At 34.6% G+C, this 27,943-nt stretch overlaps 7 protein-coding genes across 11 annotated transcripts; 2 read left to right on the top strand and 5 right to left on the bottom strand.

The window, feature by feature from the left end:
• Positions 1-391: 391 nt before the first annotated feature.
• Positions 392-3,245, bottom strand: LOC109797969 (uncharacterized). 3 transcript variants are annotated; one of them, XR_003803928.2, is made up of 4 exons: positions 2,971-3,245; positions 2,407-2,884; positions 992-1,160; positions 392-874 (listed from the first exon to the last, which is right to left on the bottom strand). XR_003803928.2 is itself a non-coding variant. In XM_020358152.3 (3 exons), the coding sequence occupies exons 1-2, from the start codon at positions 3,174-3,176 to the stop codon at positions 2,443-2,445; spliced, it is 648 nt and encodes a 215-aa protein (XP_020213741.1). In that variant the 5' UTR covers positions 3,177-3,245; the 3' UTR covers positions 392-874; positions 2,407-2,442. The 3 variants fall into 3 exon arrangements, 2 of the variants coding, with proteins under 2 accessions (XP_020213741.1, XP_020213740.1); XM_020358152.3 differs by lacking the exon at positions 992-1,160; XM_020358151.3 differs by lacking the exons at positions 392-874; positions 992-1,160 and having other exon boundaries at positions 2,000-2,884; positions 2,971-3,244.
• Positions 3,246-3,397: 152 nt separating this feature from the next.
• Positions 3,398-5,782, top strand: LOC109796306 (protein MAIN-LIKE 2). Its single transcript, XM_083074582.1, has 4 exons — positions 3,398-3,545; positions 4,092-4,275; positions 5,026-5,047; positions 5,132-5,782. The coding sequence occupies exons 1-4, from the start codon at positions 3,398-3,400 to the stop codon at positions 5,780-5,782; spliced, it is 1,005 nt and encodes a 334-aa protein (XP_082930708.1).
• LOC145958388 (uncharacterized) lies at positions 5,046-6,959 on the top strand. Its single transcript, XM_083075452.1, has 2 exons — positions 5,046-5,938; positions 6,024-6,959. The coding sequence occupies exons 1-2, from the start codon at positions 5,789-5,791 to the stop codon at positions 6,813-6,815; spliced, it is 942 nt and encodes a 313-aa protein (XP_082931578.1). The 5' UTR covers positions 5,046-5,788; the 3' UTR covers positions 6,816-6,959.
• A 114-nt stretch (positions 6,960-7,073) lies between these two features.
• On the bottom strand, positions 7,074-10,062 carry LOC145958387 (uncharacterized). The gene is made up of 2 exons (XM_083075451.1): positions 8,061-10,062; positions 7,074-7,986 (listed from the first exon to the last, which is right to left on the bottom strand). The coding sequence occupies exons 1-2, from the start codon at positions 9,358-9,360 to the stop codon at positions 7,145-7,147; spliced, it is 2,142 nt and encodes a 713-aa protein (XP_082931577.1). The 5' UTR covers positions 9,361-10,062; the 3' UTR covers positions 7,074-7,144.
• A 2,357-nt stretch (positions 10,063-12,419) lies between these two features.
• On the bottom strand, positions 12,420-16,346 carry LOC109795831 (Sec14p-like phosphatidylinositol transfer family protein). Its single transcript, XM_020355378.3, has 6 exons — positions 16,139-16,346; positions 15,801-15,953; positions 15,197-15,343; positions 14,262-14,414; positions 13,988-14,110; positions 12,420-13,005 (listed from the first exon to the last, which is right to left on the bottom strand). Exons 1-6 carry the CDS (start codon positions 16,265-16,267, stop codon positions 12,928-12,930), a joined length of 783 nt encoding a protein of 260 aa, XP_020210967.1. The 5' UTR covers positions 16,268-16,346; the 3' UTR covers positions 12,420-12,927.
• Positions 16,347-18,081: 1,735 nt separating this feature from the next.
• Positions 18,082-22,502, bottom strand: LOC109797553 (putative apyrase 7). 3 transcript variants are annotated; one of them, XM_083075450.1, is made up of 3 exons: positions 21,113-22,502; positions 20,181-20,572; positions 18,082-18,521 (listed from the first exon to the last, which is right to left on the bottom strand). In XM_083075450.1, the coding sequence occupies exons 1-3, from the start codon at positions 22,245-22,247 to the stop codon at positions 18,471-18,473; spliced, it is 1,578 nt and encodes a 525-aa protein (XP_082931576.1). In that variant the 5' UTR covers positions 22,248-22,502; the 3' UTR covers positions 18,082-18,470. The 3 variants fall into 3 exon arrangements, with proteins under 3 accessions (XP_082931576.1, XP_082931575.1, XP_020213207.1); XM_083075449.1 differs by having other exon boundaries at positions 20,046-20,572; positions 21,113-22,501; XM_020357618.3 differs by having other exon boundaries at positions 20,046-20,572; positions 21,119-22,499.
• Positions 22,503-25,484: 2,982 nt separating this feature from the next.
• LOC109797423 (plant UBX domain-containing protein 10) lies at positions 25,485-27,943 on the bottom strand. The gene is made up of 4 exons (XM_020357460.3): positions 27,129-27,943; positions 26,443-26,616; positions 26,131-26,328; positions 25,485-26,039 (listed from the first exon to the last, which is right to left on the bottom strand). The coding sequence occupies exons 1-4, from the start codon at positions 27,672-27,674 to the stop codon at positions 25,812-25,814; spliced, it is 1,146 nt and encodes a 381-aa protein (XP_020213049.1). The 5' UTR covers positions 27,675-27,943; the 3' UTR covers positions 25,485-25,811.

The raw sequence follows: 27,943 nt of genomic DNA, 5'->3' as shown, positions 1-27,943 counted from the left end.
AATGGCTAAGATTCATGCAGTTCAAAAATGAACTGCAGGAGATCTTGATCCGAGTTTGACAAAATAATTATTCTTGTTATCTTTCGCTATTAGTATTTATAGCGGTTACTATGCTCTCCTGAGTTGTGTGATTCACTCATCTCTTATTTATTTATTTGGTAATAAGTTTCCATTATTTCAAAGGCCTTTTTTTAAATAAAAAAAAAAAAACCTTATTTTTAAGACTTTGTACGTTCTCCAATTATAAAGAGTGTTTTGACTTTTGAACACATCTTAATCGTAATAAATATTTGTATTTTGATGATACTGCATTACTGCTAGAGTGTATTTCTATTTGATAGTGATTATTAGTTTGGAACATTGAATTTACATAAGAAGACTATGCAAAATCTTGATAAACTTAAAAGTATAATTTATTTTGAAATAGAATATTGTGCATTAACCTCAAGTCACAATAAAAGGAAAGGTCATCTTACACTCCATGTGTCATCATGGAAGCACGGGGACACCGGTGAATTTGTATGAGTGGATGACATTTCTTCATGTTTAGTAAGAGCTAGATAAGACATTTGAATGCGATGGAAGAAGCTTATGGTTGAGTGGCTTTCAACTACAAAATGAGTAGGGTAGTTTTGATTAGGAACAATGCAAAGAGCTAATGTTGCTGCTGCTTCGAACTTGAGCAATTCCAGTGTCATAAATTGCCAAGCTAGTTCATACTTGTTAATTCAAAATTACAACATCAATTTCAGCACAGCAAATGGTAGATGAAGTCATCACTAATCAATCACTGAACTAGGTAAGAAATCAGTAGTTTGGTTTGATGGCTATATGAAGTTGCTTTCAGCTTCTCATCCGTTCTCCAAAACTGTCCCTGTAAATTCACCAAAGTAAAAACTCGAACCAGCAACAAGGAAACTTCCATCTTATCTATGAAAATTGATGCCAAAAAATTTCATTTCCAAACGTTGATAATGTGAAACTATATTACCTCTGATGATTAAGATTAGGATATAGATAAGCTTGACTTGTTCTTTATGGTAGAGCTGACTATCAGACAACCCTAGCTCTCGGACAGCCACAAGAACACAGAGGGAAGATTGTTATGTTATGGGCTGTGTTTCTGTGATGGTTGATAGGAACCTTGTTGCACTAGATACCTTGCGTACACATATTATATATATATATATAAAGAAAAAAAAAAACACTGAACAATGGCTTGTCGCAGTAAAAATAGACTAATATGAACCTAGCCCAACCAGCCCAACCTCAGTCACAAAGATTAGTCTTACAATTATGCCTGTGAAACAAAAAAAGCCGCAAATGGACCATGAAAAGTTGTGACTCGATAAGTTTATAAGTTTACCCTAAACCCGAACCAACTTTTTGTTCTAAATTTTTTCCTTTAGATATGCACCAATTTGACTGCATCAACTTTTTTATCACAGAAAAAATAAAGACAGCATCAAATTTCTTCCAAAAAACAGAATAACACTATTGCAGATAGTGTTTGAAGATATAAAATGAATAGATAAATCAATCCATCCATGATCCAACAAATTAACCTTGTATTCTGTGATTTGGGTTAATCTTGTCGCAAGTCTTGATTCGTGTTAGTTTAAGCCATAAAATGCAAAAATAAAGAAAATATAAAAATCCTATGTTCCATAACCTAAACTCCCAAAGCAACTCAACCAAGGTCATATAGGGCCTTTCTTATAATAATCACAAAGCACATTCTTTCACTAGCGCTTCTTACATAACTTTGCTTTCCAACAAGATTTTAACTTGTGCAGCACATCACATAATTGCAAACTGCATCGCCGCAACCATCTCAACCACAATTTAAAACCTTCATCTTGCTAGCAAGCCAAAAATAACGCATCTAGAACTACCACTAAACCACACAGCAGCTTCCCATCCTTCCCCACTCTCCCACTTGGGAAATAATTAGTGTCAGTTAGCTTCATATAGCTACAAGAGAGAAGAAAGACGATGCTTTCCACAAATTCCATCATCACAAATTTGATATTTTCAAACGAGTTGCATTCTTTTCCATGACACGACCATGTGAAAAAAGCTCACACAATCCTATTAGTATTATTTACACACACACAAGTCAACATTTCATGATATTACATAATATAAGCATATCGGAGTAGTTTAAGAGAAAACCTATATACATTTTCATAAATATGTCGGTATTAATCTCTGATCAGAATTGAAATTTTACGTCAATAATATGTATAGATATTTAAATATTATTTTTATTACCCATACTATCGAGGGTGAAACTCGAGAATAACACCGACAACACTTATGATAATGCATGCAAGTTTTATGTTGATTTTGATCTTTGAACATATAGACAGAGCTGTAGGCAAGCAATCACAATTCACAACTCACAAGTAGCGAAGCATTCTGATATCCATCCTCCTTCAATCAATACGTGGCAACACCAACTGACTTACATCCCAATTCAGGAGCATCAATGTCCACCCACACTTCATTTTTGCGTTTGACAATTCGGAAGGGAGTATTGTACTGCGCAATGGAGTAGCCAGGGCGAGTCTGGGAGTGAGCCCAGGGAGAGCTACTTAGAGTGGTGGCGAGCTTTTGGGCCTCTTTGACAACCCTCTCATCCTTGGCGAATCCAGAGAACATTCTGACGGCGACGCAGTGGCTGCTGAACTCATAGGGTTTGATGTTGAGTTGGGGGAGCGGCAGCGGTGGAGTGGCCTGGAACTTAACGGGTAAGTAGAGACTAACGTAATAGCCTTGGGATTGAAGGGGACCGGCGGCGGGGACGGTGGTGGTGAGGACGGGAAGGGTCATTGGGATTCGGGAGAAATTGAGGTTGGCGCCTTCGGTGAACTGGAACAACCTGGTGGAGCGAATTGGAAAGTGAGAAAGAGAGAGAGAGAGTGGTGTTGGATTTGAATCGAATTGAATTGAATTGAAACTGAATACCTGTGGAAGCCGTTCCAGGTGGCTTTCTCGAAGGAAATGTCGAGAGCGGGAGCGGACATCCACACGGAGCTTCGGTAGAGCCTCACCTCGAAATCGGATTCGGAGTGTACGATTGTGTACTGTGGGGACTCGATCTCGACCGCAGCGCAAATCATAACTAAACACATCACGTTGACTGCCACCGTCAACGCCTCGCTCTTCTTCATTCTGCTTCCTTTCCTTTCCTCACCGATCGCTTCCTATACCACTTATGCCCCTGCGTGCCTTGCTTACTCTCTGTCCTTTATTAAGGCTTACGACGTCGTCGTTTTGAGGCAGAATTATTCTTCTTCTTTTTTTTTTTTAATATATTTATAACTTAAAATATTCAAAGTGAGTTAGTTTGGGAACCAAGTAAATTATAGAATACCGTTAAAAGCAGATCAATATGGTTTCGTGTGGTAGAGCTGCCATAATTCATAACACCCACAGACCACAACTAAGAGAAACCGAAGAAAACTTCATGTCGATGTCCAATGCTGTTTCTCTCAGAATTCACGTTATCTCTATTTTGAATTCCCTTTCTCTAAAGCCTGGTATTTCCATCACATTTGCACTCCTAATTTACAAACACATTTCATATTCATCGTACCTTTGCTTTGCTGTATTTACGACAAGCATGCAATAATGACAAACTTTGCATGTGACGTTGCATTAATCTCTTGTGACTTGTGAGATCATAACCATGGGTCGTTTCATTTGAAAATGTAGACAAGTGTAAACGTAAATATTTTGTTCGGTGCCTTGTTAAAAATTGATAACTGAGAAAATCAAAATCATCATGTTTAAAGTCTTTAAATTTCATATTAAGCTTTTAAAAAAAGTTGGAAGTGGAATATTTGTTGAGCTGAAAGCAAACGGTGGACACACTGTTTTCAATTTTCATTCTGTCCTAATAATCCCATTTTTTCCACTCAACTCAATCAGCCGTGGGATCTAATAATTATTTGGTTTGGTCAGAAAAATGTGAAGATGTCCAGGTTAATTAATGTGTGGGTAAGATTAGCTTTTGCTATTTTTCTTGAGACATTGTATTTGGTAATGATCTTTTTGGCTTGAATGGGTAAAATTCTGTCAAATAGGTGCAACGCTGGTGCAGAACTGTGCGGATAATGAAATTGGAAGAATTGTGATTCAGACTGCTAAAGAGCGGAAATATAAGACCATAAGCATAATTGATGACAAGCCAGGAACCCCTGAAATCATTGAACAATTAAAAGCACTTGGTGGAGATATTGTTGTACCAGAAAGTTATACAAAGACCTGGTGAATTTTTTACAGAAATATTATTTTTTTTAAAAAAAATTACTTAATTAATCACTGTGCAGCTTTATTTACAGGGATAGAACCATTTACTGTTTAAGCTCAGAATTCGGTTCCCGGGGAACCGAATTCTGAGCACCAAAATGTATTTTTTTTTGTTTTTTCAACTCAGAATTCGGTTCCCGGGGAACCGAATTCTGAGTTGCTTTTATATATATATTTTTTTTTCGTGTTTGCAGGGGAGACGTGGGCTGACGTTGGAAGCGGAACGGCCCGTTCCGAAATCAGAACGGGTCGTTCTGCTTAAAGAAACAGCGTGGAATTTGTAAAAGTGAAACGGGGTCAAGAACGGGCCGTTCCAACGTTAAGAATTAAGGTTGAATTAGATGTTGGAAGCGGCCCGTTGTAAACAAATTTTGTGGTTGTTTTTTTTTACATGGAACGGGCCGTTCTTCTTTTAGAACAGCCCGTTCCAAAATAGAAATTTACACATTTTTTTACTCCTGGAACGGCCCGTTCCAGAGCTGTTTTAACAAAGGGTTTGTGATTTGGAACGGGCCGTTCTGGTTTTGGAACGGCCCGTTCTGGGTAAACAGTAAAAGTTGCGTTTTTTCTATAAATAGTCCCCCTCCCCTTCATTTTTTGATGCGATTTGTACTGCTTCTGATTCACCTTGATAGTAAGAAATTTTTTTTTTCTTTAATTTTTATTAACTATATCAAAAATGTTGTTGTGGAAGCAAAATGAACATAGGTCTGCTTTCATTGGTAGAACTGTAAGTTCAGCACTTTCGTTATATACTTTAAATTTCAATTAACTTGTAACAAATTAGTACTAATTTTGGTAATTATTATTGCAGGAGACTGAGAATATTATTTGTTCTTACTGTCATTCAATGCCAGAACCTCACCCTCTAATTGTTCCTATACTAGAGGAAGTGGGTTTTTCTGGGGTTGCAAAACTCAGACATCTAAAAGTGGATCACGCATTAATCACAGCTTTGGTTGAAAGATGGAGACCTGAGACTCATACATTCCATTTTCCAACTGGAGAGTGCACCATAACACTGGAGGATGTTGCACTTCAACTTGGCTTAAGAGTTGATGGTTTACCAGTCATTGGCCCAACATTATATGACTGGGAGGAAATGTGCTCCACCTATCTCGGAATCATGCCAGTTAAAGGTGAGTCACTAATTGGCTCTATGATTAAGTTAAAGTGGTTAAGAGATAATATGTTAGAATTACCAGAGGAGCCATCTCAAGAACAACTTGATGCACATTGTAGATCATATATATTAGGGTTAATAAGAGGTGTTTTGATGCCTGACAAAACAGGCAATAAGGTACATCTTATGTATTTATCTTTATTAATAAATCTTAGAAGAACAAGACGATATAGTTGGGGGTCGGCTTGTTTAGCTATGTTATATAGGGAAATGTGTAGAGCTACAAATGTTAGTAGCAAAACAATGGGTGGTTGTGCATCTCTGTTACAATCTTGGACATGACATCGCATGCCATATATTGCGCCTATTTCCAGGTTACCAGCATCATTCCCTCTAGTCTGTAAATGGAGCGGGGGCAGAGTTTTAAACTTTCAAAATGTACCTCATAATGATGTTGTTGGATATAGATCAAGGTTTGATCACATTCAGAATGATCAGGTAACTCTTTAAAATCAAAGTTTTATTTTTTTTTTCTTTTGTTTAGCATAATATGTTAACTAAAGAAGTTTAATTTTTTTTGTAGTTTTTATGGGCGCCATATGGAGTATTGCAAACAGCAATACCGATGCAAGCATATAGAGATGCTCTGCTATGGACATCATGCACCTCCATTATTTGTTTTGCAATTGTTGAATGGCACCAATCTGATAGAGTGAAATTGCAATTTCGTCTCTTCCAGGATGTCCCTTCTCCACCGAATAATTTGGATAACCTGCACAACATTGACATGAGGGGAAGACAAGATGAAAATTGGGTTACAAGACATGCTCAGTGGATCGACATATGGAACAATAGACGTGAGCACACATTGATGGGTCATCCAATGCAAGGCCCACTGTTTCACACACGAGAATACATGGAATGGTACATGGCCAATTCCATCTATTTTTTATCTGTGCCACGACTACTACAAGATCCAAGGACCCATCAACAACGAAGGACTTCCACAACATTTGAGACTGGTCGAACTTCCATGCGATCGCATGAAGAGACTGGTCAACATGTATCAAATCCTCAGTACGTCACTCCTGAACAAAACATAATTGACAGACGACATTCATTTGCAACAACTTCAGATGATTTTTTTACAAATTTATTTGGAGTAGATTTTAGAACTCCATCTTCAGCACAATCATACATGCAATCTCTTTACCGTCCACAATTCGGTAATGAACCTGGAAGTTCTTCAGCACCATTTCAACATCCGGTGGTTGATGATGAAGCAAATCCTTCTGAGCAACAACCTCCACGGCGTAATCCAGGCCGTAATAGACGTCGCCCTCGTTGTGGAACTGGACACCATTACGGAGATTGAAAAATGTATATAAATCACTCTATGTTAATGTTATTGTTTTTTTATTCTAATGTACTATGTGTCTTTATCAATGTAATATGAATTTTAATATTATGCATTTTTACATGCGATCTAGACTAAGAAGGTTATAAACTATTATAATTATAAGTATTGTAGCGAACATAATATACGATTTCAACACAATATACGATTTCAACACAATATACGATTTCAACACAATATACGATTTTAACACAAACACAACGTACTATCCGATACTAACACAAAGTAATTAACTTTAATATTACATAACTAAATAAATTTATTACAACTGATTACAACAATAATGATCATTGGTGGCGGGAACTACATCCATGACTAATATTCGGACATGTCTTCCTAGTGTGACCAGGAGTGTGACAATAAGAACAATTTTTGACATGAGTATGTTGTTCTCTAATATCCATCTCTGTTCTAATCCTGGTGGACTTTGGTCGACCCTTTGAAGTTCTCTTCAGTTCTGGATTTGGCCACAAAGTTGGACCAGTGTAAGTAGGCCAATAATCTTCATGTCGAAGCTCTCCAAACTGTCCTTCGTATACCTTTGCAACTTGTTGTAAGGTATATATGGGAGATATGTACCTTTCATAGTCATGATGTGCATGTAAGCATGAAGCAAGCACATGTGAGCAAGGGATATGAACTTTTTGGAACTTGCCACAATCACACCACAATTCATCAAGCCTTACCGCAAATCTCCCAGCTGGTCGAACTTCTCTCAAATGTTGCGTTTCTTCCACTAGAAATCTACTGCTTGATCTGTCAAAGCTGATAACTCTATGAGTATTTGCCTTAGACTGTGCATCTTGAATAGTTTTATTTGCAATTTCCGAGTAGACATGTCCTGCATTAATCATTGCGCCCACTTCCGTACCTCTTTGAACGAAAAACTTGTTGCAACGAGTGTATGTGGCCATTACCATGGAACAAATTGGCAAATTTCGTGTTTTCTTCAATACGGAATTAATTGACTCAGCTAGGTTTGTTGTCATGTGTCCCCAACGTCGTCCATTGTCCCATGCTAGTGTCCATTTTTCCCTAGGAATGTTGTCTAACCATTGAGCTGCTTCAACATTAGTATCTCTTACTATGTTGTAATAGTAAAAGAATCTAGGTTCAGTCATCCCGTAGGCTGCAAAATAATAAAATTATTAAATAATTAAAAGTAATAATCAAATGCTTTAAAAAAAGTAATGATAAACTTACCCATATTGACGACATCCTTCTTTAGTGCTGCATTTTTGAACCGTCGCATGAAATTTTGTGCAATATGTCGAATACAATAGACATGAACAGAATTGTTTTCCGTCCAGCCACTTCCATTTCTTGAGTATGCACTTCGAATAGCTTCATGACGATCAGAAATAAGGCACAACCCATCTTGCGGTGTTACATACCGCCTCAAGTTCTTCAGAAAAAAAAACCATGCATCACTAGTTTCACCTTCAACAACAGCAAATGCAATAGGAATTATGTTGTTGCGACCATCTTGCGCAACTGCGACCAATAGTGTACCTTTATATCTCCCATATAAAAATGTACCATCCACTTGTACAATTGGTTTGCAGAAGGCAAAACCATCAATGCATGGTTTAAAGGTCCAAAATAACCTTTTGAAGATAACACTCCCCTCGTCCAATAATTCACCTTGGTAAGCCGGTTGCGTATTTAATTTCCAAATAAAACCTGGAACATACATTTGCATTGCTTGCAACATACCTGGTAATTTGTTGTACGACTCCTCCCAGTTTCCAAATATATTCTCAATGGCATGTTGCTTGGCCAACCATCCCTTTCTGTAACTAATTGTATAACCCATGGTGGACTTGATGTGGGCTATGATGGTTGAAATGGATGCCGATGGATCAACCTCAATAATTTCACCAATGCTTTGAGCAATCATTTGTGATCCCAATTTATTATGATCTTGGGAGATAAGTGGGGAAACACATGTGTGGGGGCCCTCAAGGATCATGATTTCCCAATGTTGTTCCCTGGTTCGCAATATACCACGACATCTCCAGGCACAGTCGTGGTGAACGCATTCCATAACAAGCCTACTACTGCTTGAATTTTTAACCTTGTAAGTGCAATGGTTGACAATGTGAAATCTATTTATGGCATCCTGCATTTGTTCTTTTGTTTGGAAGCGTTGGCCAACAAATAGTGTTCCAAGTGGATACACAACCATATCACGCTCCAACAAATGGCTATACTCACTGTCTTGTTGGATTTCATTGGGAAACTCTAAAAAGTGTGGAGGTGGGTTGTATATGGCTACTGGTTGTGGTTGTAGTGGTGGATTATTTGGAATTGGGAGGGTTTCTTCATCATCATGTTCATGTGCAGAGAGAATTTCGTCTTCGTCCTCACTAAAAGGATCAAAGACATTTTCTGTTGGGAGACCAACAACAACATCATCTTCAATGTTGGTTTCAACATTGGGTTGAGAAGCAGAAGGTCTAGCTTGCTCAAATGACTGAGAAGGTATTTGATTAAGGTCCATGATTGGACCACTTAAAAGCTGTGTGTATGACTCAATGTTGTAGTTGGAGGGGATATCATAAGAAGGGCCAGATGGGTTAGTGTACTAGTAACTTTGATAAACTTCGTAAGGTGAACGTGAAGGTGAAACTTGTGGTGCATGTGATTCAACTGTAGTAAATGTAGCATATAATTCAATACCTGATTGAAGTTGATTAGAATCGTGAACATTGAAAACTGCCTCAACGTCTTCATCATCCGTCAACTCAACACAGGTATAGTTACTAACCCCTGGGCCAAGTCTAATAGGGTACCGAAAATGTATGCTAGCCACCCTCTCAGAATCTTGTCGATGTAGCTTTCTGTGGATGACTCTTTGAAGCCTTTCTAGAGTAATTCCTCTGTTGATACGAACTAATTTTGCAGATGGAGAAGAGAAGGTGATTCCTTCATTCGGACATTGGTTAATGGAACCATCAGAATGAACAATAACGTAGATTGAAGAAGCCATTTTATGAAAGGTTTAAAGGAAATTAACGTGATTCTAAGAAACAGATTCAAAAGGGGTACACGGAAGGAATAAAGGAGATAAGCTAATCTGAAATCGTGTGAAAAAAATGAAGGGGAGAGGGTCTATTTATAGAACGGGCCGTTCCAAAACCAGAACGGCCCGTTCCAAAACCAGAACGGCCCGTTCCAAATCCAGAACGGCCCGTTCCAAATCAAAAAAACTTTGTAAAAACAGCTCCTGGAACGAGCCGTTCCGAAGCCGTTCCAGGAGTAAAAAAAATGTGTAAATTTCTATTTTGGAACGGGCTGTTCTAAAACAAAAACGGCCCGTTCCACGTTAAAAAAATTACCACAACAATTTGTTTAAAACAGGCCGCTTCCAACATCTATTTCAACGTTAATTCTTAACGTCGGAACGGCCCGTTCTTGTCCCGTTTCACGTTAACAAATGCCACTCTGTTTCTTTAAGCAGAACGGCCCGTTCTGATTTCGGAACGGGCCGTTCCGCTTCCAACGTCAGCCCACATCTCCCCTGCAAACACGAAAAAAAAAAATATAAAAGCAACTCAGAATTCGGTTCTCCGGGAACCGAATTCTGAGTTGAAAAAACAAAAAAAAAATACATATTGAAGCTTAGAATTCGGTTCCCCGGGAACCGAATTCTGAGCTTAAACAGTGAATGGTTCTATCCCTGTAAATAAAGCTGCACACTGATTAATTAAGTAATTTTTTAAAAAAAAAATAATATTTCTGTAAAAAATTCAAGACCTGGTATGTTATTTTCTTGTGGCCGCGGGTTACAATCGTGCACTTGTTTCTTATGATAAATTTTTAGTTTATTACTTGGAAATTTATGTAACTTGTCTGATTTGAGAAAACATCTCCATTTATTCTTTATGTTTTTACTACTAATTTCAAACTTGTTTTGGTGTGTTGATTTCCGTATTTAGTTCATAGCATATGTATGTTAAAGCATTGAAATAACTCCAGCAATTCTAGCTGCTGCTAGGAATTTTATCAACTTGTCATGTGGTGCAAATTGACTTTTCAAGCGAGATACAAAGTGTTATTTAGCTATATGTACTATTGTCACGGATTTAAAATTTTGGTTTTTAACCTTTGTTTTTACACTGGTTTCTGCAACTAGGTATATGCAGCGTCTAGTTGGAGAGTTGAATCCTTCAGCAGGTTTGAATTTTGATGATGGATACCAAGCAACAGCTGTAGTGAAAGCTCTGGCTAGTGGTGGAACATTCCTCACGTACGGCAAGAAGTTACCTCAACATGTTGTCTTTGAAGAAACAGATAGTAAACCTGTTGAGTGGACTGCTTTCCTTAAAGAAAAGAACCTCAAACTGAAAGCATTAGGCGTGTAGGGAAAGCACTTCAAGATTGTTTTCCTACGAAGCAATGGAGATAGTCAAGATTTTCTCCTTTTACTTTTGTTCCCATTATTATCAAGAATTGAGTTCCTTTCTGTTTGTACCTTTCCCTAAAAGGTATAGTTCTTGGCAATAATTAATGAACTCATTTTCGTGAAATTGAAGTAAATTGGTGTATTAATCCTTGATATTGTACGCATCGGCACTTTAAAATATGTTGAACGTGAATGCATCTTGAAACAAGGATTCATGTTGAACATGGCTTGGAAAGTAAAAGCGAAGTAATATTAGACCTCAAACAATTTAATACATGAGATTAGTAATATCCTTTGCTGTTTTTCTCTTTTATTTTGCTTATTCCTTTGTCTTTTGTGCTGGTCTCTCCTGCCCATGCCCATCAATCGTTGAAAATCAATACAAATGATGCGTACCTTTCTTTCCTTCTCTTTAGCTTCCACAAATAATTAAAAAATATAATTATTTCAGAAATCAAGTTTTTCTTGGGAGTTACCATTTCCTGAATTCCAACATGACTATAAACTACAACGCTATATCATGTGGAACATATTCAGCATTGTCATAAATCAAATTCAAATCAGTGTCAAATGTCAACTTTATAGCAAATATGTTTTCATGAAGTAACGAACATTGTTGTATACCCTAATCGACTTACATAACATTAGCTCAAAAGTGGGAAAGAAAAAAAATGAATACAATGTTTTTTTGGTAGATAATGAATACAATGTTTAGTTTGTAAGATAAGAGATAAAATAAAAATTTATTATTACACCCTTATAACAAATAAATAAACAAAACCATTAAACTAAAATGTTCAAAATTAAGGATAATTTAATCGGTACATTTTAAAAGCTTAATTTCTCTCCAAATCTTTCCATTATTAGAAGGCAGAAAAAAATGGAGAGATTTGGTCCCTCCCTTCCCCTCCAAATATTTGACCCAAATAAGATATATATCACCCTCATTTATTTTATTCTTTTATTAAGGGCTAAGTCCTATATTTAGAAGTACTGGAATGGCTAGAAAACGACTATGTGTGTTTAGTTTACCATCCGAAACCCACAAAATCACATTCAACGGAAAAGATAAAAAATGTTACTTCTCAGTTTATGTTACTTCTCAGTTTGGTGCTTTAGAATGTGTATTTACTCCGTTTAACGAAATCCAACGATAAACCAAACATGCTTTATATTATGTATTTAAAACACAAGTTTGCACTGCTTGAACAATAGATACAGGTAAGAGTATAAGATGAAATGCCAAAACGGAAGCAATAATCTGCAAATGAATTCTTGCACCTCGGATGGCAAACTCAAACCTGTCTTCTCTGTAAATGAACTTGTCTCTTCAGTATTGCATCTATATGGTATTATTCTCAACAGGAGATTAGCACTATGTCAACCCTCTAACACAATTCTCCAATCTCTTGCATAGTTTCTCTCATTTTCCTATATATCATGAATAAGAAGAAACTAGGGAATGGGGTGCATATGTCAGCATTGTTCTAAAATTCCTCTCGAGCACTTTTAAGTAAGAAGCTATTTTTTTTTTCCCAACTAATTACATGTTGTGTTGCCGTTGTGAGATCCACAAATTGGTCTTTGAAAGTCCAAGACAAATGCTAAATATTTATGAGTGTATTTGTAAAGTTTGCTGCAAATTCTCATATTTTCTAACTTTCAATCTCTGAAGCATGGTGGCAATGTTTCGTTTGTAAAATATTCCTTCCTAACAGTCTCTGCAGAGCAAAACCTCACCTGTAAAATAAAAAGAGGGGGCAGGAAAAAGAATTAGAAGAAAATGAAGATGAGGCAGCACCAAGACTTACTATCTAATGCCAAATAGTGCTGAAATTAATCGTTGTGGCTTTGTTCCACTTAAACCCTAAACTTAAAATATGAGCCAACAATCATACGTCCAAATATCACATAAGCCAATGTAAAACATTCTGGCAATTGGCTTGATCAAAACGTAAAGTCAGTTACATGATGTTAAGACTTGAACCCTTAACATCAAATTCAGAAGGTGAAATTGCATGGTCAGATACCATGACAGGCTACCATTCAGCAAGCAATCGCCTCCTATATCTGGGATGTTAGCTTCAATCAAGTCTTTACTTCAATATAAATTATTAGTAACTTAACCAAACGAAGATCTTAACAATCTCTAATATCTTGAGCCCTTGTGAGAGAGAAATATAGAAGCAGTGAGAAATTGTGTGCAATTCAAGTAAGAAGTGTAAGAAATAAAATGGCCAACCAGGCATATGTAAACTAACCTTCATATTGTGACAAAAATTGAGAATACAAAAAAGTGCAGAAGGCAAAAACAAGAATACACACATTTTACATATTTCAGCCAATGTGACTTACATCCTTGGGTAGTCAGAGATTTTCTATTTCTTTCTCATAGAAAAAATACAAAGAGTCTCAATCCTATTTCAATGAACAACACCCCTGTTTTTATCCTAACCTGCAACCCAGTAAACTAGTTCACATACACAAAAATGGGCCAGGTCCACCACAAAACCCTACCAGCCCAAGTTCTCTGCTTGCATGGTTCCACGACAGAACTCTCTTTCCCCCTCTCAAATTTTGAGCTTCAACATATTGGGTCAGGTTATAATTTGGGGTGACCCATTAACAAAATTCAAGGCATCTCAACACTCCATTATAAAGGCAAAAATAACTCTTTTGTTCTTACAGTAATAAAAGCAAATTTAAAACGAGCAAAACTTACCAGAGAAGCATATGATTTTAACAAGGGCTTGACTAGCTGCCAAATTGGCTTAAACACAAAAGGTGCATCCACAAATAGTACTTCAGACAATCGCTTGGGATAGTAACAATAGAATACATCAAACTGTCAAATATTAAAAAATATATATATATTAGTTTTTGTGATACTCTTTGTACAATTTATTTCTATTGAGGCACTATAGTTCATCACATCACATGATAACAATACAGACTTCATAACTAAATGATATTTGGCAGATGGTAAGAAATATTACCAAGAATGTCAAGAATTTAAGATCAGTATTTTTTGTACCAAAACCTCTGAGATCAACTATTCCAAGTATTTGTTCTTTCCCAGTTGGAAGCTTACTCAACGCCTTCTCAATTAAGAAAACACACAGCCTCTCATCATCTGCAGGGTCCTGTGCCTGTGACATAATTATTTATCCAAAATTGTTAAGACAGTTTTCCAAAGGTCATGAGGATCTAGTTAGTTACATTTAAGTAACATCCACAAACTAATATATGAAAATCCAGTATGCACTACAAAAAATGTAAGATAATTGACCAAGATTGACCTCAGTTGTGCTAACTGACATCATGTTGCACATAATTGCTACCAGAAATTCATATGCAAAATTAGGCAATCACATTAATTCCCCAAATTTAATATCTATGATATGGAGCAGAAGTGCCAATTGCAAGTAATGAATTGCTAGAAGAAACAATAGACAAGTTGGAACAAAGGGAAAGCAGAAAGAGGAGAAGTTTGATAGGCAAGTGGTTAAGACTTAAGAGTGTGTTTGTTTCAACTCATTTCGCACTTTCCTTTGCACTTCCAACTCCAATCCATGTATTTTTGGTGTGTTTGGATGTCAATTGACCCATGTTCTAATGAATGCAAACAGAAAAAGTTTGTCACTAGGTGGATTGAAGTGATTTTAGTGTGTGCAATCGTAAAGCCTAACATGCTAATGATCATGGATGTAAGTATTCAAACACTAAATCAGAGTACCAAGGTGAAACTCTTAATTATACAAAGTTAACCTCAACAAAATTGAAAAAACATGTCTTTTGCTGTTAAACAAATTATAGCTGCATGCAAGTAACCATACTCGTTTACTCTGATCAATTTCATTTCAGAGAACATGAAAATACTGAGAGTAACAATACAAGTTAAAATATTAATTATTACAACTTGTACTCTTACATCTGGAAAATGCTTTGATGCAACCACCATAAGCACAGGTCTGCTATTGACATCTAGAAAGTCATGTACATATGCTTTTCCAGTTTGAGCAACATCTCTAACGGCTTCTTCAGTCAATTTAGACACCCCAAAATCTTGACGCCATTTCTTATAGAGTAGAAGGAAAAGTAACAAATTGAGTAGGTGGAAAATTTTGAATGAGAATTAATTTATTAACACAAACATGATTGATTACAATCTGCATGTTCCAGATAGATTGTTGAATTGGGGTGAATTATGGTGGGTGTTGACCGTGGATTCCATATTAATTTGAACGTATCTTTTGCTCTTGCTCGTACTAACCCATCAACGGTGTCTCAACCTGGCTGTAGTACCACCCGAAATCAAAAGACCTTGAACCTAGGTTCTTAGAGCACACCATGGCCAACACCCACCAGAGCTCAGCCCAAGTCAACGGTCCACTTCAATCACGTCATCTAGGTCCACCTCGAGCAGATTAAATTACATAAGTAGTAGAAAATGAAATTTTCCAAAGAAGCAGAGGTTGTGATTTGGGAATAAAATCTCATAATGATATAAATTATAATAATGAGAAGAAGGATACAATGGCTTTAGTCAACTTGGAAATAGCATCTTCAACAGAAAACTTGCGATCTTTGAGAAACCACAGTATCATATCTTCGTCATCCCTTCCATTTGGGCCAACAGGGAGGTTATGGTGTTCATTTTCAAGCTTTTCCTTCACTGCAAGAACTAACTGCAATTTTATTTTATTATTTTCAAATTAAGAGAGTAATCAACAAGGTAAAAGGTATTGAATTTAATTAAATAAAAATTAAGCATTTGAATTTAACAGAGGAATTAGCTGTGATTGTGGAATTTAAAAGAGAAAAGAAAAGTGCTGAATGTTTTTGGTTGGAAAACGGTGAAAGAGTTAGTTACCTTGCGGGAGTGGAGTTGCGGTTGGGAGTGAAGGTTACAGCATCGAACGGACATATTGGAGCGAACGGGAAGGTTTGAAGGCGGAAGAGGAAGAGCGATGGTTGGGTACGCAGCGCGCATTAGCGCCATTGTGTGTTCCTGCAATTGCAACTCTATCTGTTCTGTTACTTCGCTCCTTCCTACCGCATTAACGGTGGCTGGACCCCTCCCTCTATTTCGTATTTAACATAAATGAGCTTTTAGTTCATGTAATAATTTTCTTCAATTTTTATTTATAAAATCGTTATAAATTTCATGTCGTTAAGATTATCATATTATATTCTTACCATAATTTTGATCTTTAAATTTTAAAAAATTATGTGAATTTTTATATTTTAAATTTAGAAAAGAATATATTTGCATGTTTTTAAACTTTTAAAGATTAAATTTAACAATATGGAAATATATAGACTTGATTATATTTAACTGAAAATATACAGACTAAATTTTTATTTTAAATTAGAGCTAGAAAATGTACAAAATTACATATGATGTACATTTTTACTTGAATATTTAATAGAATATAAATATAATAATATATTATACAAAATAATACCGTCTAATACATAAATCGTAAAGTTGTTTTAATCTTATCAATGAAGAGCAGCTGCCATTGTAGTATTTCTTAAATGTCTCGCTAAAAATATATGCGTGGTCTAGATAATAAAATATATAGAATATTATTTAATAAATTAAAATTTTATTAATATATAATTTTAAGAAAAATGATTTTAAAAAAAATAAGACATTGAATTCTAAATCAAATAAACCCATAATTAAAAATATATAAACTAAATGTAAATATTAAAGTGCACGTTAATTATTTACATACATCCCGATACAAGTCCTTTCCTTAGTTCTATGAAGGATAATCAACTTATTGAGAAACAATCATCGAATGAACACAGCTGTCCATTATATTATAAAAATTTGTGCTGATGTACATTCTTATTGAATATCATTGGATTGAGTCTACTCAACAAATAGAGCAAATCAAATCGATTAGATTGGTTTTTATTTTCAGCTGGGGCCTGAAGTACATCAATGCTATTCCGGTTAGCCCGAAATGCACAGAACAGAACAGAACCAATGACGAGTCAAAGACACCTTGCTGTTGATCGTATTCCAGACAAGGAAGCATCTGAGAGGACAAAAAGCTTTTTGTTTTGCTGACAGCTATTCATACCATGGTAGTTTAACAGACAGCGGAGCATAAACAAAAGAAGTCATATTTTGCATTTAAAAGAGCTTGAGAAGAGGGCTATTCAGTTTCGATCCAGGTGTGCAAATATAATAGTCCATATTCCATGTCAGAATCCTCTGGCTACCATAAGAGCCAAGGACCCAGTTATTGAGAAGCATGTTAAGGTGAAAACTTTGAGAGCAAAATTGGAGGAAGAGAAGACCAAACATGAAATGTCAGCAGTGTAACATGGCAATGGCACTGAATAACCTGCAACTGGGTTGCGTGCATGTTCAAGGGATGGTGGGGTTTTCAAGTGTGCATGGTGGTTTTTAACTCTGTATACAACAATGCCAAAGTTACTGAACAGGAGCATGACGTTAAGAGAGTATTACCGAAGGAAAATTGACCTGCCACAGTATAGATGATCACCCTTGCCCATATTTATGGATCATATTTACACCAGTTATATCATAAATCATGTCCTGCATACCACAGTGGAGGCAGAAGCTGCAAACTAGCAAACCCATTTGTAACTAATAGTAATATGAATCTATGTAAGGTTTAGGGTTTAGGCTGGTTTCTGTTAATCTAGTGTAAATATTTAACTCCAACCGTTTTTTAAGAAACCAACCCAACAAAAGCCAAATCAGAATTAGACCATAACGTATGCATGGAATCTTTAGTGTGGAGATATATAAAGTGAAACTAGTTTATCATGTGAAAAAAAGAATCGCACCAGTAGGGCGATCAAGTAGAGGATCAATTCTCAAGGAAATGATCTAGTTTTGCGGTACCCAATCTCAATGAAGTTTAAAATATGCTACAAGAAGAACAGGCTCCAGGAGAGTCGGGATTTCTCCATGATAATTTTTTCTGAATGTTTTAAAAGAGAAACATCAGAATGTGTTTTTCTACACTTGAATCAGTGCAGTTATATGTCTCTCTTAATGGCTTAGTTTGTGAAAACTTATTCTTAGTGAAATTCTATGTATTTGATAGGATGGGAAGAAATAAATCATAAAAGGTCCAATTTTAAGTAGCCATGGGCGCGCCAAACTTGACCTCGATGGTCTAACATATCACCTCGTAAAATCAGGATTCAGGGGTTTAGTTCAATTCTCCATGAGGCATTACACTCCTTTCCCCGTCTCCCTCCCCCTGATTAAAAATAACAAACAAGTGTGACATGGGGAATTTCACTAACTAGGGAAATTGAAATCAATTGCAACAACTAACAAGCAATCAAGTATAGAGTTATAAAAAAAAGTAATACAAAAATAAAGCAAGCAAGCATTACAATAAAAGAAAATCATTAATTATTAATAACATGCTCTTTTCAACACATGTTGTTAATGGATAAAATTCATGTAAGTTCTACTAACTTGAGAATGTGACCTACCAAATAAGGCGTGGAACCTACATCCTTAGTAATGAGACCCTTGTGAAAAGAGTGTGCTACTAGCATTCCTTTCACAGAAAACGGTCATCTGTTTATAGTTATATCTTAGAATTTGTAATTCAAATTTAATTCAACTTCACAAAACTACTTTATAAGAAGAGAATTGTTTAAGTTTTATAATATCTATTTAAGCCACATCTTCAATGGATGTGAGACTAAACCACCAATCTTGAGGCTGCAATTAAGGTAACCCAAGGGTGACCGCAATTAAGACAGCTTTTCAATACTCCCCCTCACGCTCAAGGCTATCGGCCTAAAGAGTGCAAATGCAGGTGGGAAAATAATGGATCTAGGAAAGGTTTTGATACTATCTTAAAATTTGAGTTTTATTTAAGTCATATCTCTATTCAATACGAAACTAAACCACCACTCTCAAGGCTGCAATTAAGGCAACCCCCCAAAGAGGTCACCACCAAAGCAGGCTAGGGTTGACTGCAATTAAGTTGACTTTCCAACATTATAATTAAATTTCCTCATCAACTTATTACAAAGTGCAAGTTTCTTCAATTTTCTATCTTCCATATGAAAGTGCTTTAAACCTAACTCTAACTAGTCCAGAGAGAGTACAGGAGTCCGCAGCCAATGGAAAGTTATCCTTCACTATCCTAGTCCCTGGATCCACTAGCTGACCCATAAAAATCAAGAAAAAAAGGAAGATCAATGATCAAAGAAAATACCGGTTAAAGGGACTAAGAATGTTTATAGCAGTTAGACAACAATATTGGATCTTCCAAAAAGTTTTTGGAACATGCAAAACCCCTCTTTCTTATAGGTTTGGTGTTCAAACAATAACTTATAAAAGCAAGGTAAGCCATTAATACCAAATGTTAAGATTATACGAGCACTTAATCATTGACAAATATTCATATTATGGCACATATTTTCAACTTCTCAAGCCATATCCTTAATTTCAGAAACTTCCCAAATATAAATTGGATGACTTTTAGTATGCAAATACTTTGCTTCAGATTATATCAATTGAAAATGCAACAGAATACATGACAATCCCCCAACTACTTTTCAATTAATATTGCATAATTGGCAATAAAACTTTTGGGGATAACAGTGAATTTCCTATTGGTGTGTGTTTTAAAAATTGAGTGAGCCAAGTAAATAAACATTGGTTTCTAAAACCTTTGATATCACAACGTTCTCCAAAATGAATCGATGCAAAGGAAAGATACAAAAACACTGTAATATTATTAGTTAGATCGACGTCTTACATGAGTATAGGATGGCAAAGATGAGACAGGAGCCAAAGCCCTCCTGCTTGGCATTGGTAGCTTAATTTGACTACAATAAACAATCAATAAAAGAAATAGAAGTACAGCAAAGAGAAAAGTTGGAGAAGACATGACCTTGACATTCCTTAAAGTTGAAATAATAACATGAGCTTTGTGGCTTGCACTATTTAACCACGGAAATTTCCCTTCAATTAATGCAGCTCCTAAGGTCCATGAAATGTCACCTGGACCAAATACCATTTCAACATCACCAAGACACAGACCATATTCAATCAATGATGCCATATAAGCCACCCGGAAACAAAATTGTCCAGCATAATTTGGATTGTCAGAAACACTGCTCAAGCCAGACCACAAATTTGAACATATTTGCTTGCCAGACTCCCAAACCATTGTTAAGTTGGCTCTTTGGCTCAAATTTAGCTTGTTGTAGACTAAAAAGAAGCCAGATAAAGCATGAAACTTGATTGGGTGTGCAACAGCTGTTAAATTAAGTATTCCAGTGCCTGCAAGGAGCATAATGAAACATAGTAAGTTCCTAGCAGCACCTAATAGAAACAAAACCTATATCAACACCTCCCTCTGCCATGTTCCTTTGGCTATCTGGGAGCAAGGATTGTGTAAAGTCAACAAGTACCATAAAGAAAAAAATCAACTATATGTCAATCTTAGTCATCAAAAGTAATATAGTTTCACATTATCAACATTTTTGGAGTGAAATTTTTTGTATGATAGTAGATGGGACGGGATGGAGTTTCCTTATTGTTTGATGTATTTTTTATCTTGATGATTTTACAAGTGAGAGATTTGGAGAACCAGTGAGAGGTTGAGAAGATGAAAGTAACTACATATGGCCAAACTGCACATTTTTCACTCAAGTCAGTGATAACTTCTTCAAAATATTCCTTGCTTAAATTACTATAATTTTCAATCAACATATATATTCTACAGACTTCAAGAAGACTAACAAAACATTATTAAAAAGAAAGTAAGGAATGAATAAATAAAGTAAGATAAAAACCTATAATGCAAACAAATGACGATACCCTTACCAATACCAGAAAATGAACTAGCTTGGCAATTTTTGCTAACTGTCAGATGTGACACTTCCGAATCGCTCATGTTCATAGCAGCAGCAATAGCTAGTTTTTTGCACTGCTCCCAATCAGGTTCTCCAGTAAGACGTAAAGAATAAAGTTCACTTTCCTGGGGTTCGCTGTGATTTTTCTGATAAATAGAAGTCAATCCAGAGCAAGAATGGCATGTATAGTTTTGTAAAAAATTTGATACCAAACAAGGATGTCTAAGCTCAGAGATATCTGCAGCTCTTTCCCTACTTTGATTACTTCTGAGCATAAGAACTGTCCTATCAAATGCTTCATTTAAGCCAAATGCTGGCAATGAGTATGCCATAATCCGATGTTCCATTGAACTGAGCTTCGATCGCATCACATGCACATCATCCCCGGAACCATCTATCTCAACCACAACCTGCAACGACGAGCCACCCAAATCAACAAGTCCCAAAGTGGGAGACTCAGGATAGCCATCAAAGCTTCCCATTTTGTAGTTCAAAGCCACCCAACCATAATAAGCTTCCTCCCTCCCACTCAAAACCCTTATCCAGCTCTTGTTAAACATAAGGGAGTGATCCTTCACAACAGCCTCAACATCTTCCAACACCCGGTCAGCATCCTCCCTGGGGAGCCTCCTCAACCCAGCAGTGGCCAAGACAAAAACAGGAGTGTCACTGCGCATTTCGCGCGGCACAAGATGTTCTGCCCACACAATCAAAGGCTCCAATGCCTGTCTCACTCCTAAAGAATCATTAACAAAGTTTTGTAACCCGGGTTCAGTTTGCATACAGTGGTATTGACAAGAATTTTTCCAAAGGGAACTCTTGGTTGCATTATCAGGATAAGAGTGCAACAACACTGGCAAGTTCCCTTTGCTTATCCCCCCTAACCCTACCATCCACTCATAGACATTCACACGTGTTCCAGTGCTTCCACAATCCACAACCACAGTGTAATACGAAGACGGATTGAATTTTGCGGTATCTGACTCGAGATAAAACCCCAAAAACAATAGCAGCATTACCAAAACGACTAAACCTAATTTTATGAGCCATTTGTGGTTGGCGATTCGTTTATATTTGGAAGGGGATTTGGGGACTTCCATTAGAAAAATGATGTAACGCGCATTTCAAAAACAAGGTTGAGATGAGATCAACTTTACTAGTTGTAGTTGATAGAGTTGAGGACAGAAGATGAATTTACCTTGGCTATGAAGTTGGTGCAGTTTGATCCGTGATTATCTGATGGAAAACTCATAAACTGTTAACAGGACTGGGGACTCTGAAGATCGGGGTTGATCACGAGAAATTTCAATTCTCTTTTTTCCCTTTTTCGGAGAATTTCACTGTTTCATTGTTTGTTTTGTACGGTAAATTTATAGTTATGGGTTTTTCGTTACAAATTTATGAAAATATTTTGTATTTTTTAACTACGATTTTTAAAATTTTAAAAATATATAGGATTACAAGTTATTTTTTTATAATCAAAATTACCATGAGACCAAAGTTCGAACGCAGTACTCTCCAATTTCATGAATGGATTTCATGTTAATGTTATTAATCTGGCTAGACAAATCAAATTAATTCATTCTTTATTAGGCAAATTTTATTTGAGTTTGTTAAAAAAATACAAATTTAAAGCAACTAGAATCATTTAATTTAACTTTAGTCTTATTATTATAGTCTATAGTCTTATTGTTATTCTCATATAAAAATTTTAGTTTGTCTTGAAATATTTATTATTTTTTGTGGTAATGTTTTTATTTATTAGTATATTAGGTAAATAGTTAATTAATTTATAATCACATTCTAAAAAATTGGATTTTTTTAAAAGAAAAAATATGTTGAAAAAAATAGTATATTTGGGATTACAGCTAAACTTTGTAGAAAAATTTTTTTTTCTTCCAAGAATAAGAGTGTGATTGATTTCTAGTTTTAAAAAAATAAAAGTACGTCATTTGAAAATTTCTTCTCACATACTTTTTTGTTTAGTTGTTTAGGAATATGTGCTACCAATAAAACAAACACATATTAAATTATTTTCATATATCTAAAAATTTAAAATTTATTATTATTTTTCATAAAAAAAATCTCAGTAATAATTTATTACGGAAAATTTTCTTTAATATTTAACTAAAATCAAATATCTTAAAATTATTTTTCAATGAAATTATTCAAACAAAATTTCATTCTGATTATAATCTATGATAATAATAATTAATTATGCATATAATTAATTATTAAAATAATTTAATCTTTGCCGTTTTTCAATTGTACTCGTAAGTCGTAATATACCATAAAAAACTCGCTTATATAATAAATAATTTTAATTAAGGTTAAAATAATTAATAGTTAATATTATGTACACATAAATAATGAATTATAAATATATTAACTATTGATTTTTTCTTCTACCTGAATTGCCACTTGATTTGCCAACGAAATGATAGTAGACTTAGGATGCGTTTGAATTACTTTCTATCCAACGTACTTCTTTTTCTTTTTTTAATTCATCGATATTGTTATTTCTCTGTTTTATATTTTAGAATACCCAAACAAATGTTTAAAGAGATATTTTTTTAATAATTATTTTAGTTTTTATATTTTTTTTAACTATTATATCTTTTTATTTTAAAAAAAATAGAAAAAATAATATTTTTAATCAAATTCAAAGACTTAAAATTAATGAATTAATTATATATCATAATATACTTTTATTACTTAATTTTTATTTTTATTTTCATTTTTAATAAATACACGTAGTATTTTGACTCTGTAAGTTTTTTAATGATTATTTAAACATTTAATTAATTTCTATCTTTTAATATGTCCACAAATACTTATAACAAAAAAAATAAAAAATACAAATATAAATATTTTTTTCTAAATTGCATTCATAATTGTGAATTAAAAATTATGATAAAATTAAATTTACGTTTAATAAAAGTATAAATTAATTATAATATCATCAATCAATTTTTCAAATAAGTGCGATCTCATTCATTGACGGATCTATAAAGAAGAGAGTGGGGACACATGCCCCCACTACCATTTTACACACACACACATATATATATATATATATATATATATTCAAAAATAATATATTTTAGAAATAAAAATTAATTCTAATAAGATAAATATATATTTAAATTATCATATGTATAAAATATAAATTTAAAAGAGTTGTTCATTTATTTGATATTTATCAAATTTTTTAAGAAGACTAGTTTTTATATGTAATAAAGAATACTTTTTAATAACATTATTTTTTTAAAAGTTTAATTTTTGATAAAATAAAATTTGTGGCATATATGTTTACCTTTTGTACTATATATTTATGTATACATTGATTAAAAAAATCAAAATAGTAAAGATTGTAAGATTGTATACATTGATTAAAAAAAATAAAATAGGAAAGATTAGAAGATTTATGCTCTATTTAAAATTTTTATTATAAAATATGTTTTAAAATAAATTATCATCTAAAATATTATATTATATTAAAAACATGTTTATATTATAAATAAATTAAACTTGATTTTTATACAATTTAATATATTTATTTTTATATTTTATTAGTATTAAATTGTTATAAACTATATTTTTAGGATTGTAGTTTTAATCAAACATATAAAAAATATCTATGATAAATAAATAAGTCATTTTTAAAACATGTATTTTTTTTAAAAAAAATGTTAAGTCCATACCTACTAAATTATAATATAACATAGTCTAATCTAACTTATTTTCATCCTTAATCATAATCATAATTATAAAAGCTTGTAAAAAATAATTATAATATATATTTATATTTTTAAAAATTATATATAAATTTTTTAATATTATTAACATATAAATAAGTAGTGTCACTGATCTCATCCCTTTAGAAATAAAATCTTTCCTATTAAACACAAAAATAAAATGAGTGAAATCCAAAGAAAAGAGGTGCATATTAAAATTTTAAAACAAGCCTAGTCATTATCTTCGTGATCAACTTTTCATTCTACCTTCAACCTTAGCCTTCGGCAATTTGCTGCTTGCTTTACATTTTTCATCTTTCTTTACGCATAAAATATATATATATATATATAAAATATATATATATATATATATATATATATATATATATATATATATATATATATTATAATGCAATTTTCATCTTCAAGCTATTCGCTTTTTGTTTATTTATTTCATCAAATTTGGTTTGTAGGTGATTTTCGAACTTGTTCTTAGTAGTATAGGGACTTGTAACTGGGAGACAGTCGCTTTCTTAACTTATCGCTTGTTTATTGGTTATCACAGTTGTTAATAACTTAATCGATTCGGTACTCGGTGAATAAGGAAAAAGTCGCAGACAAATATGTTCCAATTTGGACAATAGCCAAATGGTGAAAGTATTTATGGGCCTGGTTTTTCAAGATGAAGAAAAGAAACGAAGAAATAATATCATATGAAAGAAGTCCACAAATTGTTTTGGTGATGCACTCAAATCTTAATCACTTCAAGAGTTCAAGTGAAGTCCACATAATCTTTCTGGCTCTCATTTTGATTAATTGCAATCCAAATTTATGTTGCCACATGTGCATCTTAACCGGCATTAATTATTACATGGTTGGAGCTTTTCTCAAACCATGTAATAATTTATCCTTTTATGGGACTCGAGTTCACAAAGGCTCTAGGAACACACTAGCTTTAGGATACAAGCCAGCTTCTTTGAGTGTCATTCTCATTTGATCAACACCATAAGCTTTTCTTGGGAAGTTTGATATCAACCTGTAGTTACCAATCCCCGGCAAACCTAATGAATCGATGTATGAGAAAATGGACTGGATTTTGTCTGTGTAGAGGAAAGTATGCTCTCTTCTTTCACCGTTTGGAAATCTTATCAGTATCTGCAACACACAAAAATTTACAAAAGTTAAAAACACAAGCTAAACTTTGTCATGCTTTCAACTTTGTTGTGTAGGACTCTAGTATATGTACCTGTGTGGGCTGAGACTCGCTTCCTTTATTTGCAATTCCCTTGTCTTGTTTTTCTCCAGAGGACTCATTCACTTTGTTGTGCTGTTTAGTGACATTGGTAGAATTGGTCCCCATTCTTCCATAATTAGTGCTGTTCTGAGATTCCACTGGCTTTTGAACTCTCTCTCTCGAAGATAAATTAGTGAGTTTGTCTTTTTTCTACATTTAGCAATGAGTATTTGTTAACCATTGTTCTTAGGAAAGCAATAAAAATAAGAGAGTATATTTTGGTTAAGCTTAACTTGGTACTATAGAGAGTGGAGAGGTATACACCTTGTCAATTTGCAAAGCTGCCAGATAAGCAGCATCTTGTTCTTCTCTAAGCCTACGATCTGTTCGGATCTTTTCTTCCTGCTTGGCTTTGGCACTTCCAAAAGCCACCCCTTGTTCTTCCAAAGTTCTCTGTAGAATCTCCACTAGCTCAGCTGGTGAAAGGGGTCCCTCTAGCTGAAAACCAAAAGAAAAAATGAGCACAACACAAACTGTCTCAAATATTGAGTTTGTGACTAATGATGCTCTCACGGATCAGCATAATTTCATCACAAAAATCATAGTTTCAGTCTCCTATAGTTTCTTTAGATTGAGATAAATGTAAATTCTCTGTAGAGACTTTACGAGTCAAGAGGCATTCCTACCTTGGGCTAGAATACTATTTTCTCACCGTAATAATTTTATCCCCAGAAATATCATAACTGTGCTAGCAATACACTCATCTCAACACAATCCTTTTTATAGGTTAAAATTCATTAAAAACATTAAATACTAAATAGGTTACAAAACTCACAAAATTTTATAATTTTCAATAAATTTCAAAAGATAAATAGACTAACAGAACAATAGCTAATTTATCCAGTTTTTTTAAAACATCTTGCATATTTGAAGCATCAAGCATAATCCATGACAAAAGGCTATAATGTGTGTGTGATAAAGAGAGTTATCAACCCCAAAATTGAACCAACCTGTTGCAGCACTGCTATGCTCTCACCAGAAGCAGGGGCTATGACAACACAACAGGGAAAGGTAGCAGGACTTAGCGTTGCAACCATTTGCAGTCCCTCTCCTCTATCTGCAAGAGCACCCCAGCAAACAAAATTCACATCAAGAAACTGGGTCACTAGCTCCGAACACAGGGTCTCCTTGCAGAAAACGTTTGCAAAAGGGTGGTCAGGAGAGTGAAGGTACATGAGCAAGAACTTGTGCTCTTGTTCTGCTAACTTCATGGCTTCCCCTAAACGGCAAGCATAGAAGAAAGGATGTTTGGTGCCATATTGCTGCTCAAAGCTCTCTAGGAAACTCCATTCCTCAGGAACCACTACGTGATCACGTGGTTGTGGAACATGATCTTGAGGCTGCGATGGAAAATGTGCACGTTGGTTTGTTCTTCTTCTTCCTATTCCTACTAAGCACATACCATCCCCCATTGCCCTTGAAATACCCCCCATTATGCTTCGAGGAAGACTTGCCATCCTCCGAACAATCCTGTGATCCCTCACCGTTGATGGCATTTCTTATGTCTCAACTTTCCACAATTAGTTTCGGGTATTCTAATGTAACAACATAATGATGTTGTACATGTGTGATTATCGAAATGTTAGAGGAAATCAAGTTTACCATGCAATTAATGTCTCACTCTTTCTTTGATGTCTTCTTCTATAGAAAAGACACGAGGATTGTCGAAGAATGTTTAGATGCCATATTTATTTTTCTTTCTTAGACAAAGTATAAAGAAGATTCTTTCCTTGAGGCCGAATTTGCCGTTCATTTGATAGCTCAA

Source organism: Cajanus cajan, chromosome 5 (assembly GCF_000230855.2).
Source record: "Cajanus cajan strain Asha chromosome 5, NIPB_CcT2T_4, whole genome shotgun sequence".
Lineage (NCBI taxonomy): Eukaryota > Viridiplantae > Streptophyta > Magnoliopsida > Fabales > Fabaceae > Cajanus > Cajanus cajan.
Note: the sequence above shows the minus strand (reverse complement) of the source record. Positions and strands in the feature narration are given on the sequence as shown.

What these genes read in the sequence shown, in the direction of transcription:
- LOC109797969 (XM_020358152.3), bottom strand. Translation starts at nt 3,176, where the DNA reads ATGAAGAAGAGCGAGGCGTTGACGGTGGCAGTCAACGTGATGTGTTTA. An exon ending in ACCTGGAACGGCTTCCACAG is followed by an intron (nt 2,885 to 2,970) that starts GTATTCAGTTTC and finishes TCGCTCCACCAG; the next exon opens with GTTGTTCCAGTTCACCGAAG.
- LOC109796306 (XM_083074582.1), top strand. Translation starts at nt 3,398, where the DNA reads ATGGTTTCGTGTGGTAGAGCTGCCATAATTCATAACACCCACAGACCA. An exon ending in TTCCCTTTCTCTAAAGCCTG is followed by an intron (nt 3,546 to 4,091) that starts GTATTTCCATCA and finishes TCTGTCAAATAG; the next exon opens with GTGCAACGCTGGTGCAGAAC. An exon ending in GAAAGTTATACAAAGACCTG is followed by an intron (nt 4,276 to 5,025) that starts GTGAATTTTTTA and finishes AAATGAACATAG; the next exon opens with GTCTGCTTTCATTGGTAGAA.
- LOC145958388 (XM_083075452.1), top strand. Translation starts at nt 5,789, where the DNA reads ATGCCATATATTGCGCCTATTTCCAGGTTACCAGCATCATTCCCTCTA. An exon ending in ATCACATTCAGAATGATCAG is followed by an intron (nt 5,939 to 6,023) that starts GTAACTCTTTAA and finishes TTTTTTTTGTAG; the next exon opens with TTTTTATGGGCGCCATATGG.
- LOC145958387 (XM_083075451.1), bottom strand. Translation starts at nt 9,360, where the DNA reads ATGGACCTTAATCAAATACCTTCTCAGTCATTTGAGCAAGCTAGACCT. An exon ending in GAAGGATGTCGTCAATATGG is followed by an intron (nt 7,987 to 8,060) that starts GTAAGTTTATCA and finishes ATTATTTTGCAG; the next exon opens with CCTACGGGATGACTGAACCT.
- LOC109795831 (XM_020355378.3), bottom strand. Translation starts at nt 16,267, where the DNA reads ATGGCGCTAATGCGCGCTGCGTACCCAACCATCGCTCTTCCTCTTCCG. An exon ending in TTAAATTCTTGACATTCTTG is followed by an intron (nt 14,111 to 14,261) that starts GTAATATTTCTT and finishes AATATTTGACAG; the next exon opens with TTTGATGTATTCTATTGTTA. An exon ending in TAAAATCATATGCTTCTCTG is followed by an intron (nt 13,006 to 13,987) that starts GTAAGTTTTGCT and finishes TTTATTTTACAG; the next exon opens with GTGAGGTTTTGCTCTGCAGA.
- LOC109797553 (XM_083075449.1), bottom strand. Translation starts at nt 22,247, where the DNA reads ATGGAAGTCCCCAAATCCCCTTCCAAATATAAACGAATCGCCAACCAC. An exon ending in ATTTTCTGGTATTGGTAAGG is followed by an intron (nt 20,573 to 21,112) that starts GTATCGTCATTT and finishes TGCTCCTTGCAG; the next exon opens with GCACTGGAATACTTAATTTA. An exon ending in CTTTGCCATCCTATACTCAT is followed by an intron (nt 18,522 to 20,045) that starts GTAAGACGTCGA and finishes ATTTTTAATCAG; the next exon opens with GGGGAGGGAGACGGGGAAAG.
- LOC109797423 (XM_020357460.3), bottom strand. Translation starts at nt 27,674, where the DNA reads ATGCCATCAACGGTGAGGGATCACAGGATTGTTCGGAGGATGGCAAGT. An exon ending in GCATAGCAGTGCTGCAACAG is followed by an intron (nt 26,617 to 27,128) that starts GTTGGTTCAATT and finishes TTTGGTTTTCAG; the next exon opens with CTAGAGGGACCCCTTTCACC. An exon ending in CAGCTTTGCAAATTGACAAG is followed by an intron (nt 26,329 to 26,442) that starts GTGTATACCTCT and finishes TGCTAAATGTAG; the next exon opens with AAAAAAGACAAACTCACTAA.